Here is a 22,450-nt window from a genome sequence, read left to right on the forward strand (position 1 = left end):
TTTCGCGCCTGGGCACGGTCAGATTTTTTTTGAACTGCGAATGCGCAGTTCAGAGCTCCGATCAGTCCGCCAGCGCTAAGCCCCGCACACAGCGCGGATCGGGCCGGAGCCGGCAAAACGCGTATGGGCGCGCTGGAAAGGGGATTCCAGGCGCGGATCTATTTGACGCCTAGATCCGGCCCTTCGACTCAAAATGGTAAAATTCCCCCCAATGTGTTCTTTCCTGACTCCCATTATACCCAGCATTTATATTGGAACATTTGCAAACAAAGGGCTCTACATATCATCTCTCCCCCTCTCAATTTTGGCTTTTTATGTGGAGTGGCCTCAAAACAAGAGCAATTTAAAAATTTTTGCATGGCATTTATCCCTCTATTAAATTGTCCGTAGCTTGAAGTGACTCTGTTAAGTCATGATTACCAGTTAGTAAAATAACTCTCTCACATTGGGAATGCACAAAGGCACTGACAGCCATTCTCATTCACCTATCCTGTCCAATCACTCTGTCGACAGATCACTAGCAGACAGAGGCTATTCTATTTGTCAGAGATGAGACTGTCATGGTGAACAAGAAACTGCAGCATGTTATGGAGGCCCCACAGGATAATGGGTATTACCTTAGGGCCGTGCTCACAAAGCTCTTTCCAATCTGTTAAATTGCAGCTTTCTATTACTTTCTTGCCTATTGGTGAACTTTTCTGCAAATGCACTACAAATGGCTAATTGCTGACAAATGATTGAAGATGGTGTTTTAGCAAGTCAGTAAAATTCTTGTTAGCAGGAACTCAGTTTGACCAACAAAGTTATCTACCTCAACCGTCAGGAAATAACCCATCCCAAACATATTAGGAACCTTATTTAAGATACATGATCCTTACATATGTACAAATCCTCTTAAAACTACATAAACAATAAAAATGATGTCAGCTTTATTGAAGATCTGATAAAAACTCAGTCACCCTGAAGAAAACCCCATGAGGCAGAAACATTAGAGGTTGCAGTATTGTTGCAAGTACCTTGGGAAACCTGAAAGAGTATTAAAAACAATGTTAAATAAACACAATGACATGGGCCCCACTATTTGCAGGGAGTTGGGGAACATGTATGTGGGGAAGTTGGGGTAGTCCAGAAATGCTGGAAACATTGGAAACATGGAATTTAATGAGTCCTGGGAACCCAGATTGTGTCTGATAATTTCAAATGATTCCCAATGATGGAGCATCATTTAAACATTACAATCACAACCCCACCTCGTGCAGGTTACTTGGATGCTACAAACCCACTGTGGTTAAACTGGAAGTAGACGCATGTCGGGCTGGGATCAGGTTTCACATTTCTGCCACTTTAACCCCATCCTCGACCTTCTCCTGTCCATATGAGGAGCAGGCAGGAGGATGTGGGGGTATTAATATTACCCCCATAGAAACATAAATAGAATGGATTATTTCTTTAGCTGAATAGACCCAAGTAACTGAGCCACCTCCAGTTTGAGTTTAACGAAAGCTAGCACAGAAACCCAATGGGGTAAAATGTAAACAAATATAAATTAAATGCAGACCACAGTAAAATGATGCATGGCATTTGGAGCTCAATGATTGACAAGTACTCTTGATAGCTAGTTATCTTGTTGCTGGTTTTTGATCCCAGTAAGATTGAGCTCTGAATATCACTTTAACCTAATTATTTTTAGATCCACTGGCACCTTTTAATAACTATTGAGGTCTCTATGTATAATGGGAGATTTAGATCTTTTTGTCGATACTACATTTGTATACTAGCATTTTGGATTATCAAGCCAAACATTTGCATGTTTTGTTTGCATCTGACTTCTGTAGATGAAAGAGACTATCTGAAAGGTACGTGTTTCTTGCAACTATGTTTTGATGTTGTATCGATATTTCTATGCAACTCATCTGGTTTATTTGATGTATATGGCAGCCCAGTGGGTAAGATACCCCTTGAGACTTTAAATCGATATCACCAGTTTCTGTTCCTAGAGGAGCCTAGCTCATTGAGGCTTTTGTTTCCATGGTAGTTAGGTCTATGTAGATGACATATATATTTCCATGACATTCTAGAAATGTCTGAAATTCTCTCTACCAACCTGTTTGTATCCATGTTTTCTGCTGGATGTAGTAACAATCTCACAAGTCATTCAATTTATTCTTGGACACAGCCTACCAAAAGTACTAAAGATAACTACCCAGTACACTACCATCATACTACAATTATCAGAAATATTGAAATAGTTGGAATGTCCTGATGGTGGTATTACTAGAAGATACTGACAATTTCAGATTAGTTCAGATTTCTTCTTCATGAAGGGTTTTGATATAGTGAGAGCTACAGGGTTTTAAGTTTCTATTTCCTTCTGAAAATTACAATTTCTTTATTCCTGTTTATTCCATTGGCAAGTTTGTAACCCAAATAAATCTTCTTTATTTTATAAAGCACCAGCAACAGTGCTATTTGAAATGTAAATTTAAACAATGCATGATTAAATTAACTTTAAAAAAAACATAAAGTGTATAACGCTAATAAAATTCTACTTACCACTGCAGCAAAGTGAAAAATCTTCACCCAAATTGTTCTAAATTGGTCTTCTTTTATGTTGGGTCATTTTTTGCAACATGAATACAGTGCTTAATATTAAAAGTCCACTCTTTATCCCTTTGCTATTCTCTTACTGCAGGAGTAGTCTATGACACCATCATGCTTAAACACCAGTGCATCTGTGGTAACCATAGCAATCACCCTGAGCATGCTGGAAGGATACAGAGCATCTGGTCAAGGTTTCAGGAAACGGGAATGCTCAGCACTTGTGAGGTGAGGTGGGGTGTAAGAAATCACTCATTGACATGTCATGGGACTGTGACCTCGAACTATGGACTAGTAGACATAAATTTCTAAAACTACTTCCAGACACTGAATAAACATTTCAAAAGTTAAGCGATGAAACTTTCTGGCAAAGCCTGCAATTATTTAATATTAATTATTTGCACTGACATGCAATATCCAATGAATGTTAATATTCCATGGGTCTCAAAGGAAAACTCTTATACATGTTTCAACCATATATTTCAATTAATAGTAGATTGTTGAGAATCTTTTCAATGCATAAAGAAAGCTAGTGTTGCATTTACATTTTGAACATCATGAATTCAATTAATAAAAAGTGCATTCTTTACCAGGCTCTCAATTATGAGTTCTTATGCGTTTCATGGAATTATACATGGAAGTAATTTTACACTAACGTAATATGGAAGCAAAACCACCAAGAATAAAACAAATGGCTGATTCAATTTACAGCCAGCAATACAAGTTCAAATTAGCATTTACAAAGGTGTTCCTGAATGGGCACAGAATGTACACCAAACAAATTTAAACATGATAAAATAATTGCGACTCGAGCATCAATTTCTGAGTGAAGGTTTGAATCAGACACCAAAGTCAATTGGTTTGAATGCTGGCATTCAACTTCAGTATTTGATGCAGTCAAAAAATGAAGCATTTCACTGGTGTGACTTTAATATATTTAAGGATTAAAAACAAACACAACTTATTGTTTTTGCTGATTGGTCAGTTATGTTACCTAGATAATGAGGTAAATATTAAAGTTGCTTTATCATTCCTGTGATATTAATTCTAAAGACTGTTACAAAAGTAGATATTTTGATCCTGTGATTTGTTTCTCAATATTTGTTTGATAAGTGACCAGGAAAGTAATTGTTTAATACAATAAACAACGGCAATGTTAGATCTGTCTGTTTTCAGAGCATTCATATACTATGCTTCTGGTCTTTAACTCTGTTGGTTACGAATTTGCAATGGGATAATTAGATGGAAAAGTCTCACTGTTTTAAATTCATTTTTTATGGATGAGGGTGCCACTGGCAGCATTTATTGCCCATCTTTATTTGCCCTTGGGAAGCATGCTAATGTTTATTTCTACTGAAATGGGCAAGATCTTCTGCTTTCTCTAGTGGCAGTGTTTAGAGGGCATTTAATTGGGCAGGGCAATGGCAGGCAAGCACCCCAGCTCCTTCCCGCGTCCAATGTAATTGGATCGAGGATGGGAAGGTGGGCTTTCCTGCCACACTGCCAATTGAGGCCCATAAGTTGACAATTATTGATCACTTAAGGGTCTCATCCTACTGCCACTAATATTAAACCAACTGCAGGTGGACTTGTTACCATGTGGAGGAGAATGACAAATAAACCTGTGTGGGCTGCTTGTTGTAAACTCCTGCAAAGGCATAGTGCCTGGGATTAGGAAGGAGGCCCTGCTGAATGCCACACCCTGCCCTTATGGCTGACCCATCTTACACCCACTTTTCCCCTCCTATTCCATGATCCCCAAATTATGAACCCACCCCACTAATACTTACCTCTGGCTGGGTCACATCATGATCATAGACTTACAGTGGCTGTCATTCCAGCAGGAGCCACAAGCCTCTGATTGGCTGATAGCTGGACCTCCGCGCCCCTCGAGCACTGATCCTGTAGAAAGGCCCACCTCAGTGGAGGCAATGCGAGTCTCTCGCCAAGTCTCCAGCAGACAGGTGTGGTCCATGTTGCCCCCAAAAGATTCCACCCAATATCTTTGATGTAAGATGATGTCGGGGACCCAACTTCACTTAAACAGACCATCATTTCTTTCAGTTTTTCCATCTGAATTTTTGCCTGTTAGCATATTTATAAACATCTTTCTGATAATAGTAATCTGTGCAATACACAGTGCAGTTATAACATGAGTATGTGATTGCAAGTTGGTAATGGCTTGCACTATTGATATATACCAGGGGGTACATTTTCTCACCTATATCATCAGGCAGGTAATTTTTTTGTGCTTTGCTGAGTTGCACTGTTGACTTAGAAACATTGGCCAAAACATGGCCCATAACTTCTGGGTTCCCCAGCATCGCATTTGGGGGGTAGCCCAGTGATGTGCTGGGGAATCCCTCCAGGAAGTTCCTACGTAAGGGTTTATCTGGCAATTACCCAGAAGTGCTAACTTCCTCTGAACAATTGCATTGGGCTGGGAACCATCTGACAGAAGCGATTTAAATCACTAACTATGGATAGTTCTGACAGTTTTGCCCTGATAGTTACTCTAAAAGAGTTAGAAGGCAAAAAGTCCCTTCTAGCTCCAAGGACTATTTTTCCTTCTAACTCTTTCAGAGTAACTATCGAAGAAGCCAGACCCAGACTCGCAAACCCCGTTCCCCCCCACCACACCACTTTGGCTCCAAACCATCACACCCACACCCCCCCCTCCCCCGCTCCGAGCTTGAACCCCCTCTGGTCCAACCCCTCCCCCCTGACTCTGGTCCAAAACCCCTTCCCCTCTCCATTCTGGGACCCCTTCCCTGCTCTGACCCACCTCTCACCCTCTCCCATCCGGTTCGCCCTACCATTTACCATTGAAACTTACCTGTTCCTTTGTCCCTTTAAACATCCCTTTTAAGGCAGCTACAGCCATAAAAGGGGATATGACTGAACATTCTGCACCCCAGTTACTCTGCACTGATTACACTTCACAGTGAGTACGGTTGAGTGAGACACGAGCTGTGCAATTGCAGTGAAGATGAGCTTGCCACTCTGCGGAAGTTATGGGCTCATGTGTTTACCCCATTAGACCCTAATAAGCATATTTTTGAGGCTAAATGCCTCATTTAGACTGGTATCCTGGGGAATTGGAATTCTCTGTCTGCCAATTTGGCAGATGATGCACTTCCAGGAGAGATCTTTCCCAAAATTAAAAAACTACATGAACTGGGGAAGGGCCAACTTCATCTGGTGAGGACGAATCTCGCCTGGATGAATCAGAATCAAAAATTAGCAGACCAAACTTTAATGAGACAACGGGCTAATTTTACAGGGAAGATAATTTGGGTCGTGTCAAAGTACATTCCCACAAAAAGTAAAACAAACAACGCCAGAACTCCATGGAAGACAAAAGCGATAGAGAGTTAAGATAAAGCAAAATAAAGGGTGCATTTGACAGATGTCAGTTGGATAATACATTTGAAAACCAAACTGATTTTAGAAAATTCAAATGGGAAGTGAAAAACGAATACAAGAAGTAAAGAGAGAGTGTGAGAAGAGACTGGCAACTAACATGAAAGGGAACCTAAATTTTCCGTAGAGATACATATTGTAAAAGGTTGGTAAAAGTAGGAGTGAAATCAATTAGGGGCCATAAAAGGGAGTCGTGGTTCATGACTGTGGTAATTGTCCCTTTAAGGAATCTGCGATGGGGATCTGCCGAAGATCCTGCTGGTGGGGCTGGCTGGAAAATTCCACCATAAGTAAATCAGTAATATGTTAAGTTAAATTACTCCCAAAAGCAATTGGGGATAATTTTAATTTCAGGCAATAGTGGAAATGGAAAATATTGGATCAACCAGCCATGACACGCTTGACAAATTTTCCTGTTAACTGATTTCAATGAAAGGTAATTAAGCAAATGGGTGACCAATTTGATACCACCTAACTTACACCATCAGCCAAAGTTCAAGTTATCCCTTTGAGATGCGAGTGCGGGATTAGCTGTGTTTCTGTGAGCTTTGGCAAGGCACATCTTTTAATTCTTTCATTTATCCTGGTGCACAGCCTGTAAAAACGTGATATTGGAGTAAAAAATTTGTACTATGACCTTGGAAGATTTCTGGTTAAGTTTTGGGACAAAGTGCTGAGTAAAGTCATGAAAACCCTCGATGGAAAGAAGCAGTTGGAGGCAGCCAGGGTAGAACCGAGCCCTCAGTATGGCAATTTGATTAGTGAGTGGGTTCCGGACCCGACAATGGCAAAGACATTATAGATGATGACTGCCAATATGATTATGATTATAGATGACACACTCAGCTTTTTGACACAGAATTTCAATTCTCACATTGCTGAACTGCAAAATACCGATAAAGAGCTTGATGAAGCCTCGGAAAGAATCCTTATTGTCGAGAATGCACCTTCCTTAGCTGAGGCCTGCTTTCAATCCTTGAATAATCAGCTAAATGGTATGTCAGATATCCTGGTTAATCTGGAGAGCCGGGACCAAAGGAGAAGTGTCCGTGTGACTGGGTTTCCAGAAGGAGCTGAGGGCAAACTCATAGCTAAATGTTTGAGAACTAGCTACCACTTTGTGGTGATTGTCCCTTTAAGGATCAATCTGCAGACTAAGGGCCAGCTGACCTGAGGAACCAATCAGGGTGAAGGGCCACCATGGTACACATGGGCTTTTGTACTCAGAATCATCGCATGAGCTGATTGAAGCCTCTGTATAATTTAACCTGTAAATAAACAAGTTGCGTTTTCCCTAAACTGGTGAACCAGCATCTTTACATTTGACGACAAAGAGAAAATAAGCGATCCTCAGACTGAGAGTATCCAGTTTCCATTGCAATTGAATGAAGTGGAGAAAAGGAAAAAGTATTTACCAAGGTGCCCCTCTCTGGTCAGATAGATCCACTTGACTTCTCCGCAGAGGAATGGACACAATATGTAGAGTGCCTTCAGTATTACTTCCAAGTGAATGAAATAGGGGAGGAGGTGAAGTGCAAGGCAACTCTATCAAGTACATATGAAACCTAAACTTATGATCTGATTCACAGCCTCACAGTCCCAAACATGCCCAACTCCAAATCATTCAGTATGCTCGTGGAATTGGTGAAGTCACATTTCCAGCCTAAACCATCGGTTACACACCAGAGATTCATGTTTAATGCAAGGGGAAAAGCCCTAGGTGAAACAATTGCGACTTGTATCGCTAAGTTGAAACAGCTATCGGAATATTGGGATTTTGGAGCACCTTCTATGTTACAGGATAGATTAGTCTGCGGGATGAATGACAAGGTGATTCAATGGAGATTACTTGCAGAGGCTGAAATAAATTTTAAATGAGCAATGGAGACAATGCAGGTAATGGAAAGTGCTTAAAAAATTGCACAAGAGTTACAGAGCACACAAAATGGCACCATTCAAAAGTTCAGGCAGGAACCTACAATCAACAGTGGCACCAAAACTGAAGAAGTAGCCACAAGGCAGGAAACGAATTTAGTCACAAATAATACAAGAATATTTGAAAGAGGCCGTGGATTAGCAAAGTTTGAAGCAGAATGTTACTGTTGTGAAGATAACCACTGCCCTGAATCCTGCAGATGTAAGGACGTTGAGTGTTTTATTGTCATCGGGGAGGCCACTTAAGGCATAGGTGTAGCGGCAAGTCCACCAAGCAGCCAATTAAATAATGCATCATCAGTATATAATGTGGAAGAGTCTAGCACCAACAATTTAAATATTCACTCATTGTTTAAATAAAAGCAGGCAAGATAGCCCCTATTACAGTAATGTTCTGGGTAAATGGGAAGCCTCTTAAGATGGAAGTTGATACTAGGGCATACATATCAGTACTTGAGAGAAGGAGTTCAACCATTCAATTTGGAGAGTGCTGTGGCCAAGTTAACAACTTATACAGGAGAAGCAGTGAAATAATGGACACTGCAAAGGTCGTTGTAAGCAATGGGCAACAGCTTGCCCAACTCCTAGTGATCATAGTGACAGGCACAAGGCCAAGTCTTCTTGGCCGCAATTGGCTTCAGGAAATCAAGTTAAATTGGATCAAGATTTTTCAAGTGCGGGTAGGAGAACTGCTTGAACTGATGAAAGAATATGAGAGCATCTTCAAGTGTGAATTAGCCAAAATAAAAGCCCTGCAAGTGAAGGTCTTTGTGGACCCAGAGGCAACCCTTTGATTCTTTAGGGTGAGACCAGTACAATATGTTTTGAGAGAAAGCAGAAACCATAGTTCCCGTATTGTATGCAGACAACACCCACCCGCATTTATGGTGATTACAAGTTGACAGTTAATCGGGCTGCCAAGTTGGATAAATATTCAATCTCGAAGATTAAAGATCTGTATGCAAAGTTGGCAGGAGGTCAACCTTATATAAAGCTGGACATGAGTCACGAATATCAGCAACTCGAATTAGAGGATGCTTCCTGAGGTCATGTCACAATAAACACACACAAAGATTGTTCCAATACACGCGCCTGCCATTTGGCATGTCTTCAGCATGTGCCATTTTCCAGAGGACAATGGACAGTCTGCTGCAGAGGCTGCCATGAGTTGTGGTATACCTTGATGATCTCATAACTGGATCGAATAAATCGAACATCTAGCAAACTTAGATGAGGTGCTGAAGAGATTTCAAGACGCTGGAGTTCACCTCAAGAAGGAGAAATGTACTTTTCAAGCCAGAGGTAACCTACCTGGGATAGTGTGTAGATACACAAGGATTACACACCAGGGAAGACAAGGTCAAGACCATAAAGGAGACACCAGCCCCCCAAAACACACCTGAGCTCAAGTTATTTTTGGGAATGATAAATTGCTGTGGGTGTTTTTTTCACCAAACTTGTTAACGTTATTGGCCCCTTCACACATTCTGCTAAAGAAAATCAGTTGGTTTTGCAAGACTCCTCCAAAAGAAGCTTTCAACAGATTAGAACATTTGCTGCATTCTTCAAACTTGTTGGTACATTTTGACCCGTTTAAGGAATTGGTGTTGACCTATGACACCTCTCCATATGGCATTGGTGCAGTGTTGTCCCATGACATGGATGCTGGATCTGAAAGGCTAGTAAACTATGTCTCAAGAACTTTCTCAGAGGCCAAAAAAGGCTACTCACAAATTGAGAAAGGATTATCAATAGTTTTTGGTGTCAAGAAATTCCTCCAGTACTTGTATGGTAAGCACGTTACCATCATTTCTCTTGGGTCTTTTTAAAGAAGACAAGGCTATTCCACTATCGCATTGGCAAGAATTCAACATTGGGCGTTATTTCTGTCCATCTACGAATATACATTCAAGCACCCTGGAACACACATAGCAAATTTGAATGCAGCCGACCTTTACAGGAAAGTGTTACAGGTACTCCAGTATCACGGTAAATTGTCATGGCATTGAATTTTTGAACACATTGTCAATCTCAGCAAAGCAAATCACAGACTGGACTAGTCGGGATTTATCTCTGTCCAAAATGAGACACAAGATACAGGTTGGGCCAATGAGCCAGTTTCTGAAGAAATTAAAGCAACGATGAATTGAGTTGCCAGGGTGACATCACACTCTAGGGAGCAAGAGTCATCATCCCTGTGCCAGGCAAAGAGCCACTTCTAATGGAATGACATAGTGTTCATCTGGACATCTTAAAGATAAAGATCTCGCCAAAAGTTATATGTGGTGGTCTGGTATTAATGCCGACATCGAGAGCCTAGACAAGTACTCTGAACAGTGCCAGTTGCAACAAAGGTTGCCTGCTGCAGCCCGACTGCACCCTTGGCCATGGCTGGCTATGGGTACGAGTTCATATAGATTATGTTGGTCCATTCATGGGCACAATGTTTCTGCTTATTGTTGATGCCCACCAAGTGGACAGACATTTTTGAGGTGAAGTCTCCTACATTGCACACTACCATTGAAAGATTATGGCCGGGATTCTCCCAGCCCGCTGCACTACTCGAGCAGCGCAGCGGGCTAGCAGGCATCAGCAGCGGCCGTTTTGCGGGATTCATATTGGGTGCCCGGGCCTCCACGTGTCTCCCAGGCCATGTTTCTGAGCGTAATCTGCTCCGCACTGGACATCAGCATGGAGCTGATTGTCATATTGAAATCAGCTTTTCAATATGATTAGCGGGCCCGGAACAGTTTTCTCCAGCCTGCTAACGTCTCCCTCCAGAGTGCTTCCCTCCAGCAGCATTTACGACTGCTCCCCACTAATGGGGAACAGGCACCTGACCTCATTGGAAGGAACAGAGGCCATTGAGGCCCCCCCAGGGTGGTCGGGGGTAAGGGGGCTGCCCCTTGAGCAATGCCAGCCTAGCAGTGCCATCTTGACACCCTGGCACTGCCCACCGGGCCGTGTCAAGTGGGTGGGGCCAGAAGGGGCAGGAGCTTTTGGGTGGGTGATCGTGGTGGGAGGAACCTGCTGCCACTCTACAAGAGGATTGGTGGGGGAAGAAGGGAGTGAGAGCTCTCAGGGCTGGCCTTTGGTGGGGGAGGTGGCTTAGGGTTGCCCGGGAGAGGGGGTGGGGGGGGGGCTCAGGCCTGGTAGAGGGTGTGGAGATCGAGGTTGGCCCAGGGAGGTCCAGGACGCCAACAATCAGGAGGTGGGGATGGGAGGGGCTCGGAGGGCCAGTGATCAGGGGAGTTGTGGGGCTGGCCAGCAATTGAAGGCCGGCAATGGGAGGCCACTGCGCATGCGCTGATCTCTGTGCTGACGGTTCGGCACATACGCAGCAGCCTCTCAGCACTGGGCTACCAGCCTCTTGGACAGGAATACGCCCCACCCCCTACTCTCCAGAGTGCATCCCACTGTGGCACTTTGCAGTGCTCAGAGTATTGGAGATTCACTCTGGTAAGTACGTTTCAAAAAAATCGTGGGAATTACTCCCGTTGTCCTGCACTTTGGAAACTTAGGTTTCTTTTTGGGAGAATCCCGGCCGATACCAATGTTTTCCACCCTCAGAATACCTGAAGTCATCGTGTCTGACAATGGAACAGTATTCACAATGCTGAATTTCAGAACTTCACTACAACCACATTATAACTGTGCCTTACCACCCAGCATCTAATGGACTAGCTGAGTGAGTTGTCCAACCAAAACTTAGTTCTGGCGTAAAGAAGCAGTCAGGAGGAACCCTGGAGACCAGAATCTCATGTTTCCTTCTGGGCTACCAAACCACTCCACATGCAGCAACGGGAGTCCCACCAGCAGAGTTGTTAATGAACCGTCATCACAGACCAAGATTGAGCCTCGTGTTTCCAAATTTGCCGGGGAGCATAGAGGACAGCCAAAGCAGTCAGAAGGCAAGTCATGATTCATGTCAGTCAACTCGGTCATTTATGGTGGATGACGCTGTGAAAAGTTGGTCGTGGGTTGAGATGGTTCCCTGGAATCATTGTCTCTAAAACTGGACCCTTGTTTTATCTAGTGGACGTAGAAGGAAGGATCGTCTGAAAGCACATAGATCATTTGAGAAAAAGAGAGATGCTGCAGCAGCCAGTTTTGTCATCAGGAAGAAAAGTGCCATTATCAAATGTTGCCGACTGTTTTAGTACTGAAGTACCTGGTCCTCCTGTGGCAGGCACAACCGACGTCTCCATGGAAATACAGAACTGAAATACCTGTGCCTGAAGAGCCATCTGTCATTGTGGTTTTGGCTGGCAGCAATCCTGTGGAAGCGCCCCAGACAGAGGAGTTACACTGCTCCACAAGGATTTGGAAATCCCCTGAAAGATTTGACGCATGATTGACTGAATTCATGTCCTAAATGTTGAATCATCTGTGACTGTAATTGAGTATTGACATTTGCATGAAGGGAGGGGAAAGATGTGGTGATTGCCCCTTTAAGGATCTATCTGCAGAGTGAGGGTCAAATGAGCCAATCGGGGAGCAGGGTGGGGGAATCATCTGAGTAAGCACGTGCTTCTGTACTCAAGTCATCTCAGGAGCTGGTTGCAGCCACGAGGCTGAAAGCCTCTGTGTGATTGTGACCTGTGAATAAACGAGTTGTGTTTTCTCCAAACCAGTGAACGGGCATCTTTTCAATGACTGAGGTATTAAATTAGCACTTTGCGTACATCTCTACCAAGAAAGCTGCCTAAGTCATAGCCAAAGTGATTGTTGTTGAAACACTGTATAGGAGGTATTAAATTGGGCGGATTGCTGCTTCATAGTGCCAGGGACCTAAATTCAATTCCAGCTTTGGGTGACGGTGTGTGTGGAGTTTTTGCATTCTCTCTGTACCTGCATGGGTTTCCTCCCACAGTCCAAAGATGTGCAGGTTAGGTGGATTGGTCATGCTAAATTGTTCCTTAGTGTCCAAAGATGTGTAGGTTAGATGGATTAGCAGTGGTAAATGTGCGGGGCTATGGGGCTACTTCTACGGAGTGGCAATCAGTGTCAGAATGCCATTCTGCTCCTAGTTTCTCACCTGAAAATTCTGTTCATCCTTCCTCACCCAACCTTCTGACTCAGGCTGAGAACTGTCCAGTGCAGTGTAGTCCTGAGGCTTTCTGTCAGGAGCTATAGAGTTGACGCAAGGAGACGACACCCACTTTTGTTAGAAAAAGGCCAGAGTAAAGCAACAGGAAGTGATTTAAATTCCTCTGACTTTTTCTCTATAAATATTGCTGCAGGACAGTTGGAACTATTCCAAGTTTGCAATTTAAATTACATTTTTAGATGATCACCAGTGCAGGGCAATTGCCCATTGGACATTTGAACTTCCTGGGCAATTGCCCTGCAATCCTTTGCTAAGAACTCTGGGGTGGAGGGTAGGAGGATTCCCCAGAACACTACCTTGGAGCTTGCAAGTTATGGGCCAATAATTTAGGACAAAATTAACAGTCGCTTGGACAAATGGAGATTAATTTAGAAAAGTCAACATGAATTTGTTAAGGGACAAATTATGTTTGACTAATCTGACTGAGTTGTATAATGAGGCAACAGAGGGAGCTGACCAGCGTACATGGACCTCCAAATGAGCATTTGATTGTGTGCCACATAACAGGCTTATCAGCAAAGTTAAAACCCATGGAATAAATAGGGCTGGGAATTTGGATACAAAGTCGACTGAGAGACAGGAAAGAGAGAATAGTGCTGAACAGTCATTTATCAGAACAGAGGAAGGTAGATCATGGCGTTCCGAAGTGTTGGTATTAGGATCACTGTGTTTCCTGACATACATTAATGATTGATGCTTGGTTATACAAGGCAATGTCAAAATTTGCAGATGACTCAAAACTTGGAAGTATTGTAAATTGTGAGGAGGATAGTGATACACTTCAAGAAGACCTAAGGCAGAATTCTCCTAACCCCCCGCTGTTCAATGGTGGAAACAGCGAGAGGATATGGTGGGAGGACCTAAAATCAATTTCACGCTGGCATGAATTTACAGCACGATCCTCTGGCTTGTGCTCACTATGTCGGGTCAGGAAACTCGATTTAGGCCTGAGTGAACCCCATTGGTATCCCGTTAATGGAATGCGGATGAAGGCCTGAACCCCCCCCACACCAGATTCTCTGCGGTGCCGGTGGGAAAACATGCCAACATGAAACACGTTCATACAACACGGCCTGCAGATGTCAGGACTCATTTGAGCAATGCCTGGGGCTGCCTCTGGAGTTCAGGGTGGAGGCCCTCTGCAACACCGGACACCGGAACACCACAGCAGTGAGTCAGGGGAGCATCTATAGATGGATCTTCCAGATTGGGTGTCCTGGAGATGGCCCCTCTTCCAGCCTCAGAATATTCCAGAAGATCCACCTTCTTTCTCAGGAGGTCTATCTTCCAGTCTCCAAGTGTTCTCAGAGATCTATCTTAATTTTCAGGAGGTCCACCTTTCTTCTTCAATAGGAGGTCAGTGAAGTTGGGCACCTTTTCAATATGGCACCAGAATGCGAAAGTGGATTACATGCCATCCAGGCCTTCCCCGCCACTGAGTGCACCGTGAAACGCCAGGTTGGAGCCGGAAGATTTGACGTGTTTGACCACCAGCCACTGCAGTGGAAAACACCCCATGTTCCTACTCCAGCTATGGGACTTATTCTCAAAATGGGAAAATACCTCCCCTAGGCATGCTGGTGGAAATGGCTGACAAGTGACAGATGATGCAGGGAAGTGTGCAGTGATCCATTTTTTGTAGGAATACTATGGAGAGACCATACAAAATGAAGGATACAATTCTAAGGGGGGGGGGGGGGGGTCAGAGAAACCTAGGGATGAATGTGCACAAATCCTTGCAAGTAGCAGGACAAGTTGGGAAAGCCTTTAATAAAGCATACAGGTTTCTGGATTTTATAAATAGGGGCATCAAGTACAAATGCAAGGAGGTTGTGATAAACCTGTATAAACACTGCTTTGGCTTCAATTGGAGTATTGTTTCCAGTTCTGGAATTCACACTTGAGGAAGGATGTGAAGGCTTTAGAGAGGGTACAGAAAAGATTCATGAGAATAATTCCAGGGATGAAACACTTCAGTTAGAGAAAAGATTGAAGAACTTGGGATTGATTTCCTTGCAGAAGAGAAAGTTAAGAGGAGATTTTATACAGGTGTTCAAAATCATGTCGTGTCTGGACCGAATAGACAGGGAAAAACTGTCCCTGTTGGCAGAAGGTTCAAGAACCGGAGGGTACCAAATCAAGGTGATTGACAAAAGAAGAACTGCAACATGAGAAATACTCTTTAATGCAACTTGTGGTTAGGATCTAGAACGCACTGCCTGAGTATGGTGGAAGCAGATTCAATTGTGGCTTTTAAAATACAATTGGACAATTATTTGAAGGGAAAAGGTTTTCAGGGTCCAGGTCTAGGTGAGTTACTCTGACAGAGAACTATAAAAGACACAATGGGCCAAATGGCCTCCTTCTGTGCTGTCACCATTCTATGCTTCTCTATTTCTTTATTTTGCGCCCAGAAATCAGGCACGACAGAATCCAATGACCCAGTACCTCTTGTCCACCCGCCTTACAACACCAACCACCACCCCAACTGCCCCCACCCCCCCAAAGTGGATATCACCATGTTTATATGACGGAGTCCAATTTCATAACATAGTTATGACTCAAAGAGCTTGATCTGAACTTATCTTGCCTGTTGGGAAGCTAACAGAGTCAGGTGGAGCACTGATTCAATACCACACTCGATTTTACTCTTTATTGAATTCAGTTGAGAGTGATACTGGGCAAGATGAAAAGCAAGTGTTTGCATAATGACATCTTTACAAAAAAAAGCATGGGTTTCCTGCCTCGTGCATTAGGTTACAATTACCACCAGTGTGTGTTGTTCAGTTTAGTCACTCATGTTGGGCGGCATGGTGGCACAGTGGTTAGCACTGCTGCCTCACAGCGCCAGGGACCCGGATTCGATTCCTGGATTGGGTCACTGTCTGTGTGGAGTTTGCACGTTCTCCCCATGTCTGCGTGGGTTTCCTCCGGGTGCTCCAGTTTCCTCCCACAGTCCAAAGATGTGCGAGTTAAGTTGATTGGCCATGATAAATTGTCCCTCAGTGTCACGGGAATCAAGAGGGTAAATGTGTGCGGTTACAGGAATAGGGCCTGGGTGGGACTGTTATTGGTGCAGATTCGATGGGCCAAATGGCCTCCTTCTGCACTGTAGATTCTATAATTCCATGTTAAAAATAGAAGTCATGCTCATCCTATGCAACCTAGTTGTTGTGATTGGTAATATGTCATAATATGATTAAAGCATAACAAGGCCATTTGCTACAAAATTGCAGGCAGCTTTTGTGATATCAGATTAATTTATAGGTCAAGGTGTCTTTAATAAAGTTCTCTGTAAGAGTGATAATTGTTAATAAAATTATACAGGTTTCTGAGCGACTGTGTTTTACTGCTTTCTTCCTTTAGCGAATCCAAGGTCGAAAAGCCACTTTGGAGGAGATACAGATGGTTCACTCTGAATATCATTCGCTGCTCTTTGGCACCAACATCTTCAACAGGCAAAAACTGGACACAAGGAAGCTGTTAGGTTTGTAGAGACTTCTCAACTGACAACAGCACATAATATACATCAGTCAGCTTAAAGCCCTCAGCAAGAATTGTGGCAAATTGTTACTTTTCCCAACATATTTATCCAAATTTTGAATTGTTCTTTTATAATTTGTTGCCATTTTGGCCAGCGGTATAAGTTCCAGCAAAATGTGTGCCCATCCTGTTAAGCCAGCACCTGAAGCTTGAAGATTCTCCCCCTGTAGGTATCCAGAACAATCCATACAGAGGGTCTCGAGAAGGTCGGCAATGGGATAGAATTTATTTGTGAGCCCAGGGCACCTGCTATCCACTCAAAATAAAAATTCTAAGCCTTTTCCAGGACTTTTTTCTGAGAGACCGACAATGGTCCTTTTAATGATCACTGTTCAGGCCACTCAACATCTGGGTCAGATGTGTGGTGCATGCTTAATGGAACTCCACACATCTCAGGATCCTGGTCAAATGACAAGTATTGGTGCACTATGAGAATGGGATGGTAATTGACAGATCACACTGTCCCATCTGGTCCGGGTGGAGTGGATGAAAATCTTCACTTAAAAATACTGTACAAATCTATACTCAAGATGCTTGCCTTTTCATTATTTTTATGACCCAATTGCTACAATAGTACTGCAGTCGATGTATTAGATCAGCTGTCTAACAGATTTCACTACAGACTGAGAGGATGTGTATTTTCACTTGTAATTCTTTCCTGGATGTATATTTATGTCTTTCTTTGATACAAGACTTGCAAAAAACAGAGTCACTGTAGGAACACCAAAAGAAGTGTGTGGAATGATGCATAGCATGAGGGAATCTAGTTAAAAGGAAATAACCCAACTGGGTTATCAATGTCCTTCAGAGAAAGGAACCTGCTACCCTGACCCGGTTTGGCCTATACATGACGCCAGTCCCACACCGTGTGGTCGTCTCTTAATGCCCTTCGGGGAACCAATGCTGGACAACAAATGCTGCCTTGACTGCATTGTCCAAATTCCTAGAATAAACAAAGTATTTTTGTGTAATTTAGTTAAGCAATAAGGAGTGAGAAAGGCAGGTTTTATTATTTAACTTTAGAAATCAGGTTGGAAGGCCCAAGCATAAAGTGTAGGTATATGTCAAAATTGAAAATTGTAGGGAAAAGATTAGAGGCAGGATTTTCCACCCCCTCCCCTGCCCCACAGCATATTTTGCAATGGCAGAGGCAGCACGCTATCGGCTGGTGGCGAGAACTTCCAGTCCTGCCACGATGTTCACACCTTCCAGGACCGGGGAACCTGTGGTGGAGGCTTACTGTCAGCAGGACCGGAACTTCCTGCTGGCAGGAACGGCTGGAAAATCCTGCCCGAGGTAAATCCATAATACATTAAATACTTCCAAAAGCAATTGGGGATAATTTTAATTTAAGGCAATAGTGGAAATGGGCAATATTGGAATCAACCAGCCATTAAACAGCTTGACAAATTTTCCTGTTAATTTTAGTGAAAGGAAATTGTAGGTCCATTCATTCATGCGAATAGACAAGGGGACAACACTTGGTACAAATTTTAAAATGGTTTTCTTTAATTGAACAGAACTTAAGAAATTTAACATGACAGAAGCAGTAAAAAGAAAAAGAAAGGCTTACTTGGAGACTGGTTTCTAAGCAAGCCAGTCCCTGTACTGTACTGGACTGAATTGGTTCTTGAAAACAAACTGAAAACTGAACACACAGTTACAATCTATATTTCAATTCTTATCTCATTATTGTAAATGTCCTTTGCAGGCTGTCTCTGTCCAGAGATCTCCACATCATGTATGTCTAGAGAAACAAGCTTTGCAGCTGCTGCTGTTTGTCTGCTGCATACTCTTCAGGAATGCAATCAAGTTCTAGCTAACCCAGCATGCCTTCTGAGTTTTAAAATGTAGTCATGTTAGCTTTAAAATGTAATCAAGTTAGCAGTGTTAGTTAACCCCTACAGTCTAGCATTTAAATGTAATTGCATAGGCAGAAATATCCTAAAATTAAGTCTTTGCATAGACTGAAGCAAACTCAAGGGACCAGATGGCCTACTCCTGCTCCTAGTTCTTATGTTCTAAGCATACATAGGATCTCTCAGAAATCAAGCACCAAGTCTAATGGGTGGCCATCTTTTAATCATTTTATTTATCCTGATGCACAGCTCATAAGTAACTGATCTTGGAGTGAAAACTCCGTACAATATCCCTGGAAGAGTTCTGGTTCGGTATTGGGACAAAGTGCTGAATAAAGTCATGAAAATCCTTGATGGAAAGAAGTAGTTGGAGGCAGCCGGGGTGAACCGAGCCATCAATATGGCGATTTGTTCAGTGAGTGGGCTCTCAACCTGGCAACATCATCGTAGATGATGACTGCCAGTATGATTAAAGTTATAGATGACGAACACGGCCTTCTGGCACAGAATTTCAGTGCTTATATTGCTGAATGGCAGACTATCAATAAGAAGCAAGCTTGATGAAGTAGAGGAAAGAAACCTTATTGTCAAGAATGCAGCATCCTTAGTTCAGATCCACTTTCAATCCTTGGAAAATCAGCTAAATGGTATGTCAGATATCCTGCTTAATCTGGGGAGCTGCAACTGGAGAAGGAGTGTCCGTGTGACTGGCTTTCCAGTAGGAGTTGAGGGCGCGCTCTTGGCTAAATTTTTGAGAACTTGCTACCATGTTATGGTGATTGTCCTTTTAAGGATCAATCTGCAGAGTAAAGGTCACATGACCTGGGGAGCAGAATGGGGGATCACCACCATGGTAAGCATGGACTTCTGCACTCAGAATCAGCGAGGGAGCTGATTGCAGCCACGAGGCTGCAAGCCTCTGTAGAGTTTAACCTGCAAATAAATGAGTTGTGTTTTCCCTAAACTGGTGAGCCAACACCTTTACACACATTTTCTTTATCTTGACACAAAAGCTGGGCATATTAATCTTGAAGGGGCACATCGTATTGTGTTTTCGAGGTCTGACCCCTGGCTGGTAATCATGCGTTTTCATAGCTTCAGTCATGAAAGTTTTGATCAAGCTGGAAAGCATCTGAAAGCTATCTGAATGCACTTTGCCATGATTTATCCTGCAACCCTGAGGGTGACATCTGACAGATCCAAAAGACTGTTCAACAATCCTACTAAGGCTTTGGCCTCTCTAAAATCATAGATGACAATAATTTGGAGTCATAATCTGCAGTTCATCGCTAATCCTGTTCTTTACCCCTTATCATTCTAGTTCCTTTTTGTAATGTTATTTATCATGTTGATCTAGTATATGAGCACTGAGGTGAATTTTGCCTGTTATCCTTTGAAAACCGGGCATTTGTTTATAATTAAATGCATCCCTCAGCATGTTCCTTTAATTACTCCAGATTTAAGACAAAGATTTGATCCTCATTATACCAGGAGTGCAAGGTGGCATGGAGGACTACCTGCATTGCTTGCAGTCCTGTGACAAAATTGAATCCTAGTGGTTTAATATTCTTAAAAAGCTTGGGTATGCTGGGTAAGTTGTATGGCACTAGGGCTATGTGATATTTATCTGCCTTTTCTTCATATAATCCTTGCATTTTCATGGCTAATGTGAGTAGCGCCATTGCGGAGTGGTGGGTGGGTGGTGGACATTGCAGGTATGACCCGAGTCCTCACAACTGGCGAGGAAAACCCCTTAGAACTGTTAGTGTCACATGGTTTTGTTATTTTGAAGTCAAATAATCTCTTACAGACCCCTGAAAGGTACAGACAGAGCACATGTCCTGGGAAAGGACATGTTTTGGATCAATGGTGCCCCGATATACCTGGAGATGGGAAATGTGCTTTGGTGCATGTCTAAGTGTGGTGCGAGAATCTTTTCTATCCCTGTGTCAAATCCTATTCCTTCACTGAATACACAATGGCAGTAGCTACTTGGAATATCCTGGCTCTGTCTCTAGTATCCTGCAAGCGAGGCTGTCCACTGTTATACTATGTACTCATGACTTTATCTTATTATCCTGTTTTCCCCCAATCTCTGAAAGACCCCTTCACTGTATCTTTGAAGGTGCTGTTTGTAATGAATAATGAATGATCCAAACTTTCTTTGTGAGTATGTAGAAAAATGATTATGCTGCACTGTACCAATCCTTGAGGGTTTGTTGCGTTGTTTGTTAAAAATAGGAAAAAGTTCCAATGAAAATACATATTTAAAAAATTATCCCTTCAAACTGTTTGATGTGAGCAGCTGTACATCTATTTTATTCCTCAAGAATCACCTGAATGTCCACTGATTACAGTTGCTTTGCAGGGTACTTGGAGTCTATATGAACTCTCTGGCTGTATTTTCCTCCATTATGCCACCCACAATTGGACATGACAATGGTAGTTAATGAGGCAAATTCAGAATTTGGGGCAGACTGCAATGTTCCTGCCATGGCCTCTAGTGCCAGGATCATCAAGGAAAGGGTCATGGATCTCTGAATTCAAAGTGTTGAGCCTCTTAAGTTGATACACGCAAAAGGACAAAGTCTAGAAATAGCCTCTTGACTACCTCTGTAGAGGCCCTATGATTTAGACGTCAGACCAGACTGATATCTAAAATAATTTTTTACTCCCTCACTTTGGGACACTTCAGCCTTCTTTCAAACCTCTCCATCTCTTCAGATGCTGCAGGTCTTGCTGTGTTGGCTTGATCCTGGTGTTGGCAATTAAATATTTAACCAGTTTGACCCAGGAAAGTTGGTCCAACAAAGTGATAGTTCAAATTTCTATCTTGCAGCTAATACGCCAATCAAAGGAAAGTCTAGCCTGTGTTACCATAAGTCAGCACTTTTAAGCAAGGAAGGGAGAAAATTTTAATTTTAAATCCCCATGTGTGCTGATCTTGGGACATAAACCAATGTGTAATAGGCATCTGCGAAATGAACAGAAAATATTCCACATTAGCTCAACCTTGAAATGAACATCTTGTAAGGTTGTGCAGACTTGAATGTTTTCTGTACTCCATGCTGTTCCACCAAGTTTCCTCTGTTTATGACATGGAACTTGGCTTCTAAACTCTAAAGAATGCAATTCTGAACTCGCAATAATTAAGACTCTACTTACTTTTTTCCTTCTTCATCTAGGATTTGTCACGCAAAATTTCTTCACTGCTCTCCCTTGTGGGGGTCTTGGAGTAAGTATAACTTTTGTTGCTGTTCATTCTATATGTTGGTTTGGAAAAAAAAATTCTGTGCACTGTATTAAGTCTTAGTCAGGCTTTCATTAAAGTCTGACAGCTGGAGAATTCCCTTAACTATTCTTAAGCAAAACACTGGTTGTTCAGTGAGTCACTGAAACAATGTTCTCGAATATTTAACCCCAGATGGAAAAGACATCACTTGTGCACCCTCTGTGTGACATGTTCTGCTGTCTTTTCTACTACTCTTTACAAATATCCTCCCACATTCAACCTTAAGGAGCCTTAGCAATACAACGTTAACTCAAAAACATGTCATAAAGCTCTGCTTTCCAAAGATCCCCCCCTCCCCCCCACCCTTTAATAGAACTGGAGGCTGACCTCACCATACACCAAACAGGAAGTGGCAGTCACTGCACTGATGATTTACAAACTAGTGGAAATATTTGTCTTGTGATATATCTTACAACAGCAATAAAAAGAAAGCTCTTAGTGACTCATCCTGAAGTAAAAGATATAAAACTCTTCTGGAATTTTAAGTTTGACTTCCAGACATTCCCCCCTCCCCAAAAAATTACTACGGACAATAAAGCAGTCTATGATAAGCTGCAAAGGGACATGCTGCAGGAAATAATACAAGCCCTCAAGTATACCTTGTGTAATGACTGTCCTGTGTGGAGATGGAAGATATAGCAAAATATATATAAATGAATGGGAAAGCCATTGTATAGTTGTGTTGCAAAC

The 22,450-nt window shown here is 42.6% G+C and overlaps 1 protein-coding gene across 2 annotated transcripts in view; it reads left to right on the forward strand.

The window, feature by feature from the left end:
• The window catches only part of LOC144509624 (histone deacetylase 9), a 728,394-nt gene that overhangs the window by 574,256 nt on the left and 131,688 nt on the right, over window positions 1-22,450 (forward strand). For both annotated transcript variants that reach the window (XM_078238446.1, XM_078238445.1), the window contains 3 exons: window positions 2,693-2,826; window positions 16,433-16,553; window positions 21,654-21,703. In XM_078238446.1, coding sequence (XP_078094572.1) covers window positions 2,693-2,826; window positions 16,433-16,553; window positions 21,654-21,703 — 305 coding nt within the window. The remainder of the gene's footprint in view (window positions 1-2,692; window positions 2,827-16,432; window positions 16,554-21,653; window positions 21,704-22,450) is intronic.

The sequence above is a fragment of the Mustelus asterias genome, chromosome 2 (assembly GCF_964213995.1).
Source record: "Mustelus asterias chromosome 2, sMusAst1.hap1.1, whole genome shotgun sequence".
NCBI lineage: Eukaryota > Metazoa > Chordata > Chondrichthyes > Carcharhiniformes > Triakidae > Mustelus > Mustelus asterias.